We start from the raw sequence: 15,545 nt of genomic DNA on the forward strand, positions 1-15,545 counted from the left end.
GCCGCCACTGCACGGTTGCTCACTGATCACATCATCGAGACTGCTGATGCTCTACGACTTCAACCGCTTGGATATCAGTGAAATCCTGCACCAGCTACACCTCACCCAGGTCGTGGACTTCCCCACCCACCACCAGTCCACCCTTGACCTTATCATGACAGACCTGAGCCAGCAGTACTCGCCTCCCAAGCCACTCCCCCCCATGGGACGCAGCACCCACCTCTCCATCCTGTGGACACCCATCCCCACCACCTCGGTTCCCAGGTCAACTGTCACCAGATCCCACAGGCTCATGCCTGACTCCGCCATGAGGGAATTTGGGCAGTGGCTGACACATCACCCGTGGACCGAGGTACTGGAGGAGGAAGACGTCCACAAAATGGCGGAACTACTTCACCACCACAACGGAAGCGTTCCACCACTACTTTCCCACCAAGGACATCACAGTGGACCCATCTGATGCCCCTTGGATGACGCCCTGCATCAAACGACTCCTTCGTCAGCGTGACAGGGCTTTCCACTCTAGCCCTGACCAGTACAGGAGTTTAAGGAACAGAGTTATCAGGGAAATTAAAAAAGCCAAGGCAAGCTACTACCCAGACAAAATTCACCATCTCAAGCTTACTAACAACAGACAGTGGTATGACAAGATTAAGTCTTTGTGTGGTTTACAAAAGCAAGCCTCTTCTTTTCCCTGTGTTTCACACCTTTCACCTGACAGCGCGGCCGAAGAGATTAACGGTCACTTCGCTGCGATCTGTCAGACACTCCCTCCCCTTCACTCCACTACTCTCCCAGCCTCCTCCTCTCCACCCCTTGTCCAGGAGGTTGATGTTTACAGGAAGCTTCTTAAATTTAAACTAAACAGATCCACCACTCCCACTGACCTCCCCATCAAAATTTACAGAGAATTTGCCCCAGAACTTGCCACACCCCTTTGCTCTATCATCAATGCCTCCCTTTCTCAACATTCCTGCCCCGATGACTGGAAGACATCTTACGTCACCCCCCTCCCCAAAATTTCTAATCCACAGTCACTGAATGATCTAAGACCAGTCGCCATCACCCCTATACCCAGCCTTATCTGTGAAGATTTTGTGTTCGACTGGGCCTATAACAAAATTTGTAACTCTATTGACACACAACAATTTGGCAATATTAAATCCACCTCCACATCTCACTACCTTGTCAGCTTCCTGGAATTCGTCCACAGCCACCTGGACAAACGCAACACTTCTCTAGCTATTGCTTTTGTGGACTTCAGAAAGGCCTTTGATCTTGTTGATCACACTGTTGTGATAAATAAAGCCATCACCCTGGGTCTCTCTCCCTGATAGCGTGGCTGGCAGACTTCCTCACGGGAAGGTGTCAGGCCGTTCGTTATCAGGGCTCTGTCTCCTCTGTTTCCAACAGCTCACATGCAGGGTCCCTCAGGGGACCAAGATGGGTCCACTGTGTTTCTTCATCCTTATCAACGATGCTCGTCCACACCCCCACCGCTGGAAGTATGTGGACGACTGCACCGTGGGCGTACCCGTCAACAACACCAACCCAGACTTCTCAGCACTGCAGTCCACTCTTAACCAACTACAGACGTGGACGGAGGACAACAAAATGACCATCAACCACACCAAGACCGTGGTGATGCACATTTGTACCTCCACAGCAGCAGTCCCCCTCCCCAGCTTTCTGTGGGCCCTCACTCCCTCCAGGTGGTCCGCAGCACCAAGCTTCTAGGTGTCTTGGTGGATGATCAGTTAACATGGAAGCAGCATGTTTCCAACATCATCAGGTCAGCCTCATATAAAATCTATTTACTGCGCCGACTCAGGTCCCTGGGAGCACCGGCAGATGAGCTGAGGGGAGTGTACCTCACCTTTATACTCCCTAAGCTCATGTACGCCGCCCCAGCGTGGTCCTCCTCCCTGAACCTCACACAACGACAACAGCTGGAGGGGGTTCAGAGGAGGGCGTTCAGGGTCATCCTTGGGCCTGCCTACATGTCCTATGAGGACGCCCTGACCTGCCTGAGTCTGCCGAGGCTGGCCACAAGACACCAGGAAGCCTTGGAAAAATTTGGGGAAGGACTGCTGCGTCATCCACGTCTCCGCCACCTGCTACCCCCCGACGTGCCTCCCCCTGCTCGTGCCACCCGACACCATAATTGCGTGGCGCCTTTGAGAGCACCGCGCACGGATCGGTACCGACTTAGCGCGGTGCCCACTATTGTGTGAGCCTTAAATAAATAAGTGAATTCTAGGTTAAGTTTATCCATAGTTAGGTTAAGCATTTTTAGTTCATTGTGGTAATGTCCCCCTGTACATTTTCAGTGTAATTTTTTACATTGCCTAACTAATAAACCGTTTATTATTATTATTACACACACACACACACACACACACACACACACACACACACACACACACAATTTGGATATTAATAAATCAATGAGGCCTGATGGCATATCTGGGAGGTTGCTAAAAGAATGTAAGGATCAATTGTTGAAGATTTGATATTGTGGAAACCTCCATACGAACAGGAATAGTCCCGAAAGAGTGGAAAAGAGCTGACATTGTGCCTATATATAAGAATGGTAGTAGAATGGAACCGTTAAATTACAGACCAGTATCGTTGACTAGTATATTGTGCAAGGTATGTGAAGAAGTAATTAAAGCTAAGTGGAGTGAGTATCTAGAAAGTGAAAACATTCTGAGTGAAAGACAGTTTGGTTTCAGAAAAGGAAGATCGTATGATCCAATTTATTATGTTTTTATTCAAGAGTGACTGACATACTACAACATAGAGAGGGATGGGTGGATGCTATCTACCTGGACTTGAGAAAGGCCTTTGATAAAGTGCCACACAATAGACTGATGTGGAAACTAAAGAAGATTGGAGGAGTAAGTGATAAACTAGCAAAATGGATGGAAAATTACTTAGTGGGAAGAGAAATGCGAACAGTGGTGAAAGGAAGGAAGTCCGAGTGGAAGAAGGTAACCAGTGGAGTTACACAATGGTCAGTGCTTGGTCCTATCATGTTTTTGATTTATGTTAATGATATGCCAGTAGGAATTGACAGTTACATGAATATGTTCACGGACGATACTAAAATTATGAGGAGAGTAAAGAATGTGGAAGATTGTAACAAGTTACAGGAAGATCTTGATAAAATATATGAGTGGAGTAAGGAGTGGCAGATGGAATTTAATATAGACAAGACCCATGTTATGAAAATGGGAAGAAGTAGATACAGACCAAACAGGGATTACAGGCTGGGTGATGAGAAAATTGAAGAGACCAATGAGGAGAAAGTCTTAGGAGTAACCGTGCAAAACACTTTGTCACCGGAAAAACACATTAACAAGATATTTTGGAAAACATATAACATGCTTCAAAATATTGGCCTTGCATTCCACTACCTAGATGAAGGAATGATGAAGAAGATATTATGCACCTTAATAAGACCCCAGTTAGAATATGCAGCTTGTCTGGTCACCGATATGAAGAAAAATGTGAAGAAGGTGGAAAGGGTACAGAGGCTGGCAACAAGGATGGTACCAGGACTCAGGGAGTTAGACTATGAGGAAAGACTGAGGAAACTGGGGCTGACCACATTAGAAGAGAGAAGAACAAGAGGAGACATGATAACTATGTATAAATTGGTGAACAAGATTGACATATTGGACAGAGTTGATAAAGGTGACCACAAGTAATTATCTCCGGGGACATGGAAAAAAGCTAATAAAAGACATCTGTCTAAATGACGTGAGAAAATACAGTTTCCCGCATCGTAGTATTGATAAGTGGAATAAACTGAGCAGTGATGTCGTTGATGCAGTGTGTGTCAATCAGATGAAAGAGAGATGTGACAGGAGTGGACAAGGAGACAGGACACAGAGCTTAGCTCGGGCCCTGTAATACACAAATAGGTAAATACAAATAGGTAAATACACACACACACACACACACACACACAGGGAGGCAGTAAGGAAGAGCCTCTTAACTATAGACCTGTGTCTCTAACAAGCGTGGTTGGTAAGATTTGTGAGAGGGTGATAAAGAAATATTGGATACGGTTCCTGGAGGATCATAAGTTATTATCGGATCATCAATTTGGCTTTAGGAAAGGGAGGTCATGTGTAACAAATCTACTGAGCTTTTATTCAAGAGTGGTTGACAAAATACAAGAGAGAGGGATGGATGGACTGTGTATATTTGGATTTAAAGAAAGCTTTTGACAAGGTACCTCACATGAGACTGCTATGGAAATTAGAGATTTATGGAGGACTGAAAGGAAAAGTGTTAAAGTGGATGGAAAACTACTTGAGATGGAGGGAGATGAGAACGGTAATAAGGGATGCAAAGTCGGACTGGTTGGTGGTGGAGAGTGGAGTCCCACAAGGCTCAGTGCTGGCACCAATACTTTTCCTTGTATATATTAATGACATGCCAGAGGAGTAAACAGTTATATTAATTTGTTTGCAGATGATGCGAAGTTGTGTAGGTGTGTGAAGAGTGAAGAAGATTGTGAAATTTTACAGGCAGATCTGGATAAGATTTGGGAGTGGAGCAAGAGGTGGCAAATGGAATTTAATCTGAGCAAAAGTCATGTGATGGAGATGGGAAAGAGTGGAAGACGGCCAAGAGGGTCATATAAGATGGGTGAAGAAGTAGTGTTGAAAAGGTGGAAAAGGAAAAGGATTTGGGAGTGATAATACAAGACCATGGGCAGTTTGAGGCTCATATTGATAAGATGTTTGGAGAAACGTATAATTTGATAAGAAATATTGGATTAGCCTTCCATTATATGGATAAAGATATGATGAAGAAATTAATTAGTACGGTAATTAGACCAAGATTGGAATATGCTGGAGTGGTTTGGTCCCCTTATAAAAGAAGCATATAAGGAAGTTGGAGAGATTGCAGAGAATGGCAACAAAAATGGTTCCGGAATTGGCAGAAATGACCTATGAGGAGAGATTAAAAGAAATGAATTTGCTTACCTTGGAACAAAGAAGAGAAAGAGGAGATTTAATACAGGTTTATAAACTGTTGAACGGACTGGATGAAGTGGATAATGAGCAAATGATGTTGAGAGAGGAAAACTTAAATAGAACTACGAGATCGCATAGTAAAAAGATAGCCAAGGGAATATGCTTGAAGGATGTGAAGAAATATAGTTTCCCACAAAGATGTGTGGAGGTGTGGAATGGTTTGAGTGAGGAGGTGGTGTCAGCGAGGAGTGTGCATAGTTTTAAAGGAAAGTTGGATGTGTGTAGATATGGAGACGGGGCCACACGAGTATGATACCCAGGCCCTGTAAAATTACAACTAGGTGAATACAACTAGGTGAATACACACACACACACACACACACACACACACACACACACACACACACACACACACACACACACACACGCGTAGTGTAGTGGTTAGCACGCTCGACTCACAATCGAGAGGCCCGGGTTTGAGTCCCGGTAAGCAGTGAGGCAAATGAGAAAGCCTCTTAACCCTTTCACTACGGTGACGCCTATGTGGGTGTCATGAAGCCCCAGTAGCAAATACGGTGACACCTATGTCGACGTCATATTTCTTTTCTGAGCTTTCTTCAGTTCAGTTGTCCCGTATAGTGTGTTGGATACCAACTACACACGCTGTATGCTGTCCTTGAAATCCTAGTGCTCCTCCCACCATCCTTGTCTCCACCAATCATAAAAGATAAGCTACATGCATCCTGCTTTGTGTCTAAAATTACCCAATGGCATAGACTGTTCCCATCTCTCTCTCTCTCTCTCTCTCTCTCTCCTCTCTCTCTCTCCCTCTCCCTTCCCTCCCTCCCCCTTTTCCTCTCAAAAGATAAGCTACATGCGTCCCGCTTGTGTCTGAAATATTAGCAAATGTCTCTCTCTCTCTCCTCCCTTCGTCTCCCTCTCCCTTCCCTCCCTCCCCCTCTTCCTCTCGAAAGATAAGTTACATGCGTCCCGCTTGTGTCTAATATTAGCAAATGTCACTCTCTCTCTCTTTTTCTTTGAAGAGAGAAGCGTCCACTTTCCTCTTCGAAGGCGACATAGTGACTAAAAAATAGCAGCATAATACACAAAGACGACAAGTATGACAAGCTTGCACAAGTTTCCCACGCTTGGGCGCGCAGCACTACCACCCGTATATCATTCAGACGGGCTTTTTTAACATCTGGCGCGAAGGGGTTAATATGTGGTCCCTGTTCACCTAGCAGTAAATAGGTACGGGATGTAACTCGAGGGGTTGTGGCCTCGCTTTCCCACTGTGTGTTGTGTGTTGATGTGGTCTCAGTCCTACCCGAAGATCGGTCTATGAGCTCTGAGCTCGCTCCGTAATGGGGAAGACTGGCTGGGTGACCAGCAAGCGACCGAGGTGAATTACACACACAATGTCCTATGAGGAAAATCAAAGTGGAGACTCAATACTCGAACATCTAAATGCTCGAACGCAAAATTTTGATTCAGTACTTGAAAAAATACCTTATAGTCGAACATCCACACACGTGGTTGTAAACAAAAATTCCCTGGTGTCCCCCTTCCCCCTCTGCCAGTTGTGACGTGCTGCCGCAGTCATCAGAATAACATTCCCTTGCATTCTATCTGTAGCTTTTCATTTATAAACTTACATTAACACCACAGGCTTATTAGTGGTGAAAATATCTGGCAATCAAACGGCCGCACATTTGGTTGTATACAAAGCTCTTTCATCTTCCTTCTTGCAGCCGCCACTGTACTGTGTGTATTACGGTATACCGTAATACCGGTATACCGATGCCGGTGTACATCCTTAGTCCTGCCGCAGTCTTGAGAAAAACAACATTTTTCTGCATTCTGTCGGTAGTTTATCATTTACAAACTTACGATGGGACTAAAGAGGCTTATTCATGGTGAAAATAAGAAATCTGGTGAGAGTGCAAGTGTTAGTGAGCCACAGCCCTCCATTAGTGGATTCACAGGAATCACACCAGGAGAAACTTTACGGACATTTTCATGGATGGTGACTCATCCTCCAGCGACCTCCCTCCTCCTCCCCTCCTCTTCTAAGTTATCCTTCACCAGCCTTCACTTATATATAAAAATTGTAAAAAAAAATACATTGATATTTTGTATACACGAGGTTTTGCTAAGATTAGAATGAATTAACTGAATTACCTGATTTATAGGTATCAATAGTCAAACTTTTTAATACTCAAACAGCCATTTGGAATGAATTAAGTTCGAGTATTGAATCTCCACTGTATTCTCAAAAGTGAAGGACCCCAATTTTCATATGTACCATTAAAATCAACTATGAATTCTCAAATTGTGACAATTTTCAGATCTATACCAAAATTATTATAAAATGAAATACTGAAAGCTGATACAATAAATTCTAGAAGAAAAGAATCATAAATGGAATATCAATCATAAAATCATCAGAAAAGTTAAGTATCAAGGAGTAATAATTCAAGAAGCTGTTGAAAATCAGATAAAACTCACCTCAAAGTCAATGTAGGATTTCCACATGTACTCTGGCATGTCAAGCCGTGGCTGACATATGGCTAGCTCATAGATGCCTCGTGCCCTCTCAGAGTCATTCAGCATTGCCTCCAGCGTGGCAAACTGGATCCACATCTTACAGTTTTCAGGATCAAACTCTGCCCACTTCTCATACAGCTTCCGACACCGATCAAACTCACGAAGCTTGATCTCTAAGTCGATGTAGCCTCTGAACAGCTTGTGTTTTGGGCACATGCCAATTGCTTGACCCTATAAGGAATAGAGAAAAAGATTAAAAGGTGAGAGATGAATAAAAATTACACACAATCCTTATATACACATATAACATCTATCACTTCACAACCTTATATCTGATCATCAGTGTAGCTTCTGTCATGACTGCTCCATGAGTGAGCTACTGGCATTTGTTACTGAATTTTGGTTATCTTTTAGGGATTTTATTTAGAATTACACTGTTGCCATAGACATTTGAAAAACATCTAAAAGAGATTAACATTAAGCTTATTTCTCAACCCTTCCCGGCGGAGGATCAACATATAAACATTTCGAAAACGGGACTTTTTGTGGGTTCATTTATATATTGACGTTTGTTCCTCTTTTACTGCATTAAGTTGTAGCGTGGTCTATATGTAATCAATTCCTTACAAGTAACAAAATTCATAAAATAAATAATTATTTGGCATCTCAAATACCCAAACATTGGTCAACATGGCCTCTCAAGGCCGGTCACCACTTGTGCTTTGTTGATGGTGGATGTGCTACGCACATAAGCTAATACCGTAAATTTTTGCATTTTTACATTTTTTTTTTTTATTATTAGCCTATCATGTCAAGGAGAAAGAACTGTACCACACACCAGAAACATTGCCTAAAAATTAATAGGTACAAAAAGGTACGTATGTAAAAAAAATATGAAGAAAAGTGGATATAAATTACATCCAGGTCACAAATCCTGGATGTGAGTAACTAAAACATTCATACAGATATACTGACATATATTATTACCAATCAAACACAAATGACATTTATATAGAGATTCAATTGTTTGTTCAGTTTTGCAGCAGAGTCTATATATAGATGTCACTTGCTCAGTTTTGCGGTAATCTATATATACAATTGTTTGTTTAGTTTTGTGGCAAAATCTTTATATAGATGTTAATCTGGAGTACCCAACTGCTGGGAAACTATATATAGATGTATGGATAAAAGTCAGAGGAGTCTATATAAAGACAATTTTTTATTTGGTAGTTCACAGATCTGCCCTTCAGCCGGGAAGGGGTTAACTACCATCTTGGAGGTTTTATCCCTCTCTATGTAACTTCATCTCTCCTATCTGACCATTCTTTTGCTGCTGTAGTAGACAGTCGCTGCTCTCCTAAATACAAGAATAGCAGTATTCTCCAGGCCTGTCTTGTCATCTATTCTTTTCATAATTTATCAATAGCCTTCTGAATTAAATTCATTGTCTTATCCATTTACTTACTGATGACACCACTGTATATTTTTTCATATAATTTCCTAATGTCCAAACCCACAGGAATTTATCAGTTCATGCAAGAAAGATACAGAATGCATGATTTTTTATATTTGAAAATTTTCTAAATAGGAAAGCTTCTTGTACAGAAAAGTAAATTTTTATCAATTTCTTAGTTTTTCACATTCTTTACAATTAATCTTCTGCTCTTTTTACATATTTCAACAATATTCAGTAGTGTTTTACTTTCATTGGGCCATATCATAGAAATGGTTCCCCATCCTTAGGATATGAAAAAATGAAAATAAGGTTTATAGAATATTGTTGGAATATAAAAGGGCAGATTTGTCTGACCAATAGTACAATCTTAGTGAAAGGCAAACTAGATTACAGGCAACATGGCATACATGACATTATCAATCTTGTAGTTTTAGGCTTTCTCTTACTAGTAATGTGCATGAATTTTCACTATGTGTCTGACATATAGAGGTGCAAAGGATTCCCTGGTTGAGCCACCTAAGCACATACATAGATACTGATGCATCTCATAATTGTGCAATACAGGAGCTAATAATCCATCACCTGACCCACATAATCTCAAAACAGTTCTTAAACCTTTCCTATTCTATTATATACTTTCACAAAATGAAAAATTAAAAAAACCTGTATCCTTACAAAATTCATCAAGACAGACAAATAACTGAAAAGCAAGAAAGACAGGAAACTAGTAGACTTGCATGGGAAGAGAAGATTGGGAAGGTCTTTCTCCTGTTGAGAAAGCATAGAAAATGCAGAAGCTGCTGCTGCTCCCAATAACTATTAAAATGCCAAGAATAAATGTAGAAAGATGTATTCATAAAGTATACACTGATAAATATATTAAGAATAATGGAAGGAGAGTGTAGTAGTACCAGAGCTTTCCTGGCTGCAAAAAGATCCTTTTGCCTGATCTCAAATTTGCTGTAGAGCAGCCAGAGCTCAGCAAATGTGAACACTTTGTGGGGAATTAGACGAAGGCACATTTGATACACCTGGCGGGCACGTTCTATGTCCTTGGTACAAAGCTCCTCATAAACTGCATAGTAGATCCACAAGTAAATGTATCGGCGCCAATGTCTCTTCTCCTGTGGATGCAAAGATCTTGTTATAGTCACATTACACTACCAGTGACAGAGAAAGAGCTTTCCTACAATCTTATAACACTGATCTATATGATGTTAACCCATTATAATATATCAAAATTTCATATTTTTCCTGTCTACTTTGACTCCATTTTCATCCATGTTAGCTTAAAAATAAATTTGCACAACAAATGGGATAGAGAACCTGTTTATCTATCTTATATGAAATTTATCAATCTTCACACTTGAGCATACGGTATGTTTGACAATTTTCATTGAAATCATGAAACTAAGTTGAGGGCAGCAAAACCAACCTTGATTGGTGGAACACAGGCAATGGCACGCTCATAAACCTCCCTTACTAGATCTGCATCACCATCAGCCTCCAGCATGCGGACATAGTCAAACCAGGCATCATAGTCATGAGGGTTGGCTTTCACTGCTTCCTCATATTGAAACTTTCGCTTGCTGGTGATGACAGCATCAATGGAGGAACGGTCGCCATGCTTCTTCTCGTGCCTTGTGTATTCATTATAGAGCACTAGACAGCGTTCACGGGGCATGTGATCCAGGGCATAGCGGTACACTGCTCTTGCTCGCTCGTGTTCCCTCTGACCCTCCTCAAACTTGGCAAAGGCAATATACAGACCTTCATCAAAGTGTTCATCTCCAAAGAACTGCACAGCACGTTCTAAGACACGACGTGCACCCTGGATGTAGCCGTGAGTTTCTTCAAAACGTGCATAACGTATCCAGTTCTTGGGTTCTGGGTGTACTAGGACAAAGCGCTCATAGATTTGTCTTGCACGGTCTAGCTCCTTGTACCGCATCTCAAACTTGATGTATGTGAGCCATGCTTGCTCATCTGGTTCCCACTCCATCCAACGTTCAAACACCTGTAATGGACCATGTTTCAGAGTGTGTGTGTGTGTGTATACTAGAGCTGGGTACTGGAAATACAAATACACAAACTTATCCACACCTTGACAACTATAAATCTGCAAACTACTTCAAATCTGTAGTATTGCAAATACAAATTATACACAGTTGGTGCCACACAGACAAGAAATCTAGGTTGAGCTGACTTTCCTCATTCTTATATTTTTTTTCTCATCCTTCCATTCTTCTATCAACCTTTTCTTTGCTTTGCTTTGAAACTTGTTCACTTATTTTCACCTTAAATTCTGTATGTATGCATGCATGTAGTACTTGTGCTCAGGATCCATTGTGCCATCCCTTCTTAAGTTACACTATATATGAAAACTGTACTGCATGGGGTCTAGATGTATACTACTTATTAATTGTCAGCCATAACTACCACTTGAGGATTTTATAATATAGTATACATTATTATAAACAGTTGAAAATTTATGAAATAAAAAGAAACAAAGCACAAGTAAGTTGTAGTCCTCATTGCTATACTGTTAATGTGGTTGGTCACTCCTAATTGAATGGCTTGGTGAGAGATGCAAAGGATGGGAGAAATGATGACACACCCACTGCCTGGTGGCCAATGTCACTAACAGGTTTGTTCTTAAAGGAAATTGCATATAGATTTGACTTTACATACTTACAGACCTACTTCTACAGAAAAAAATGTGCAATTACTTTGGCACAAATGCAAGACTACAAACAAAAACCTATACCTAAGGAATAAAAGGAATGTGCAGTTCACAATAATATCTATAACACTAACCAACTCTTATTCACCAACTATACCATACCATAAAACCACCATGTTCATTCTACTATCATCCTGCTTTGTTTTAAATTCTGTAAATATTCTTAGCATGAATAATTTTTAGATACAGGTAGTTCCATATTCCAAAGTTACTATCTTGAAGGCTTATATCTCCAGTACTTCTGAGATGAGAGCAATGATAGCCAGTCCTATCAATCTTATCAACTTTACTAGCATACCTTTTAAACAAAGTGACACTGATATGCAGATGAAGGTTCCTGCACTTACCTGCCTGGCACCTGCAGTGTTCTTGAGCATTTCCTCCATGTAAGTGTACTTGTACCAGAACTGGTTGGCCCGTGGCAGGATTGTGACTGCCCGATCCCACACATTGCGGGAATGATTCACCTGCAAAGATGCACATAGACTCCCTATTAGCTACAGCATTAGTTACTTAAACACCATTAACAAATGTAGCATCACTCTTATATACGCTGACAATGATTAATACTTACTATACTATAACACCACCTCAGTATCCCTCACAAATTATCAGCTACAACACTTAAGTTTACCACCACTCAACAGCAAATTCTTGTCTGTTTCACACATTTAATACAATATTCTTATTTCTGCTTTCATGCCACGTCTATTCCTTTCTACCCAATATAGTAGTACCATTTAGGCCCAATCTTGAAAACTACTTTTATTCTTTTAAAATAGTTCCTTTATTATACTATCATCCTGATCATAACACTGATCAGGATTATATTCTTAATTCTTTCCCATTTCCAATTTATTTCTATGCCCTGTAACATTCTTACTGTAGTACATATACTTATCTTCATTACTCACCTCTTTTCAGCACTTTACCATTCCCCAAATTCTTTTATAATTCACTCTTGGGTACTGTATGTATATTATTAATACATTCATCATAACATCAAAGGGGAAAAGAGCAAGGTATGCATCTCCAGAGCAGACTAACTATCTCAAAACACTCTCTGATCTACTACAACTAACTTCTTTTCCCATATCTTCAACGTAAGTCATTGACAACTGTGATGCTAATCATCACATTTACCTGGCATTATGGTTGTTTTTTAGTGATTGATGATCAGCATTCTGCAAATTTTGTAAAAACTCAATTACAGTGAAGTAAAAGCTTGTTATCTAAAACAAATTATGTAGCATATATCGTATTTGATGGCATATAGGAATAGCATGTTTTTCCCAAAATTTGGAAAAAAAAAAAAAAAAAAAAAACTGCATCTTATATGTGAGGCTGAGATCTTTTGTAGGCTAATCATCTTGATACTTAGTAACCTAGCTTACAGTCAGTACTTCTACCTACCCTAACTGCATGCATCATTATTTTATTGCTGGTATTATTATTATTATTACCAGTATTTCAAGCTTTTACATCTGGTTTCCCTATAGTATTAGGTCTAGGACAGTGCTTCCTGACAGGGGGGCTTTGGTTTTAGTATATGGGAGCCCTTACCTCAAGTGGATGCCATTCCTAGCCTCAGACCGTGGATTTGAAGCCATGTGCTCGAGATCCCTGGGATCCCCAAAGCGCGTGTGGTCCTAATATAACACAGCGGTCCCATATTATTATTACCAGTATCATTACTTTAAAAACGAATTATTGTGAAAAAGAAAGCAATCTAACCTGTGGGGCTGTGACACATGTTTATAAATATCAGATGATCAGATCCCTGACTCGATGCCATCTGATGATAAAGATTAACAGCAAGTTCATGATCATAAAAAAAAACAACACCCTCATCATTATGACAGCAGGAGAAAAAGGCTCAAGCTACACAATCTTCTATAAGCTATGAGTGGTATATTATGCCAAGGAACATGGCAACAGAGTAACAGCAAGGGCTTCTGGTCCACCTCCTAATGAAAAAAATTATACATCTGGTGACAGCAAAAAGACCAACTGAAGAGCACAAGGCTATACAGCAATATTTTCTGCTATACCTAGCTAGGGTGTCTTTGCAATGTTTTCTGCTTTAGATCTTATTTTGTTTCATATGCTATGTTTTACAATTACAATACTATTGAGATATTTCGCTTATGCTTATCTGTACTGCCAACTTGCTTTTGCAGCAATGTTTTCTGCTCGGTTAATGTGCTGCTAGATTGCTTTTAACAATATTTGCTTCAATACACTAAAATTTTTTTTACCTGAAAGAGACCTGCTAAAATGAGGATGCATCTTTTATGTCTGTATATCCTATATACATATATTGTCAAACACGGTACTTTCTGTAAGGTATGGTTTTATGCATGTAGAAGAGACAAATATCCCACTCCTTTCCCCTCAAGACTCACTTGGCGACTCCGCATCTCCATCTCGGCATACTTAAGCCACAAAGTAATGTTACGATGGTCCACATCCAAAGCTCGCTCATACACTGACCTGTTGATAAAAAACCCAGTCTTACACATCAAAAGGGTTGCATCTCTTTTATTTCTTTTAAGGGTTTTTTTACCTCATTATTAATATGAGTTCACAGGGTACTCTTTTAATAAAATCTTTTGAAAGAGGAAATGTCTTCACATCTTATTACACACACACAAACATACACACCGAGCACGACGTATCTCCTGCTGTTCCTCCTCCCACTTAGCATATTTAATCCAGTTTGATATGTTGCCACGGTTCTTGCGTATGTTGTCTTCAAAGGCACGACGCTTCTTGAGTCGGTATTCCTGAAGTTCCTCTGGGTCAGATATTTTCTGCCGTGGTGGTGGTGGCACAATCTCTAACTCTCGTTCCTTAGCTTCACGCAGCAGCTGTTCAGCTGTAATCTGCAGCTCAGCTGGAGATTTGTCCTTGACCTGTTGTGGGTAGAAAGAGGTGTGCAATTAGGAGTGAGAAGGCAAAGTTATAGGAGCATAGAATATATAATCTGCAGCTTCCACAAATTGCTACTCAGTAAACAACTGGCCAACCTCCCATAACTCAGCAACTCGGTAACTTTTCACCCTATGAACCAGCCTCTCAAGCATAACTAAATTTCTGAAAGTATTCTGACAGGATGTCATAAATGGGATAATGAACTCTCTCAATCCAAATACACTCTCCAAAAACTTGTGCACAATACAAATGAAAGGGAGGAAGGCCTTATTCTGCAGACTTATTGTAGAAACTATTCCCATGCTCACCTTAGCCACCTTGGGCATCTTTTGTGGTTTACTGGACATTTTGACGTCTTGAAAGCCCTCTACTCTGCCTAAAAGTTGTCCCGATGTATTAAAAAAAGGTTTGTTACTTCGCCGACTCTTGGGATGTACAGGCCGTGATGCCTTAGTCTTTGGTGCCCCGCAAACACACAGCTAAGCCGATCGCAGATACCCTAGCGTTGTTTTTGTTAGGGCCGCGAAGACCTATAGATTCTTATAAGCCCTGGGGTATTCCTGTGTGGGTATCACAAGCGCGGTAGGTGACCAGTCTTCCTCAAAAAGACACAGGACAGGCACTGATAGGCTCACTCAGATCCGGAGTACTCTAGCGTTGTTCCTACGTCGCCGCAACGACACCACCACCTTGTTTACCAGAGTCACCTGTAACATCAAGATCAAAATCAAGATTTACGTACGGAGAAGATTTCGTCTCGGTTTCTTGCAACAACTATACTTGGGTTCACCCGTATCAATATGCGACTGAAATTGAAAGTTGGTAGAGTTTTCGATTAAATATCGGTGCCTAACGACTGAAGAAACCAGTC

General features: G+C 40.9%; 1 protein-coding gene across 1 annotated transcript; it reads right to left on the reverse strand.

Moving 5' to 3' along the window:
- Positions 1–7,502: 7,502 nt before the first annotated feature.
- On the reverse strand, positions 7,503–15,385 carry LOC123520223 (crooked neck-like protein 1; the record flags this gene model as incomplete). The annotated part of the gene is given in 7 exon segments (XM_045282324.1): positions 7,503–7,772; positions 9,909–10,121; positions 10,433–11,014; positions 12,088–12,207; positions 14,146–14,233; positions 14,405–14,655; positions 14,983–15,385. Coding segments are annotated over 7 exon segments (1,563 nt in total), but the record flags the coding sequence as incomplete, so codon positions are not given.
- Positions 15,386–15,545: the final 160 nt, after the last annotated feature.

The sequence above is a fragment of the Portunus trituberculatus genome, chromosome 46 (assembly GCF_017591435.1).
Source record: "Portunus trituberculatus isolate SZX2019 chromosome 46, ASM1759143v1, whole genome shotgun sequence".
Classification (NCBI taxonomy): domain Eukaryota; kingdom Metazoa; phylum Arthropoda; class Malacostraca; order Decapoda; family Portunidae; genus Portunus; species Portunus trituberculatus.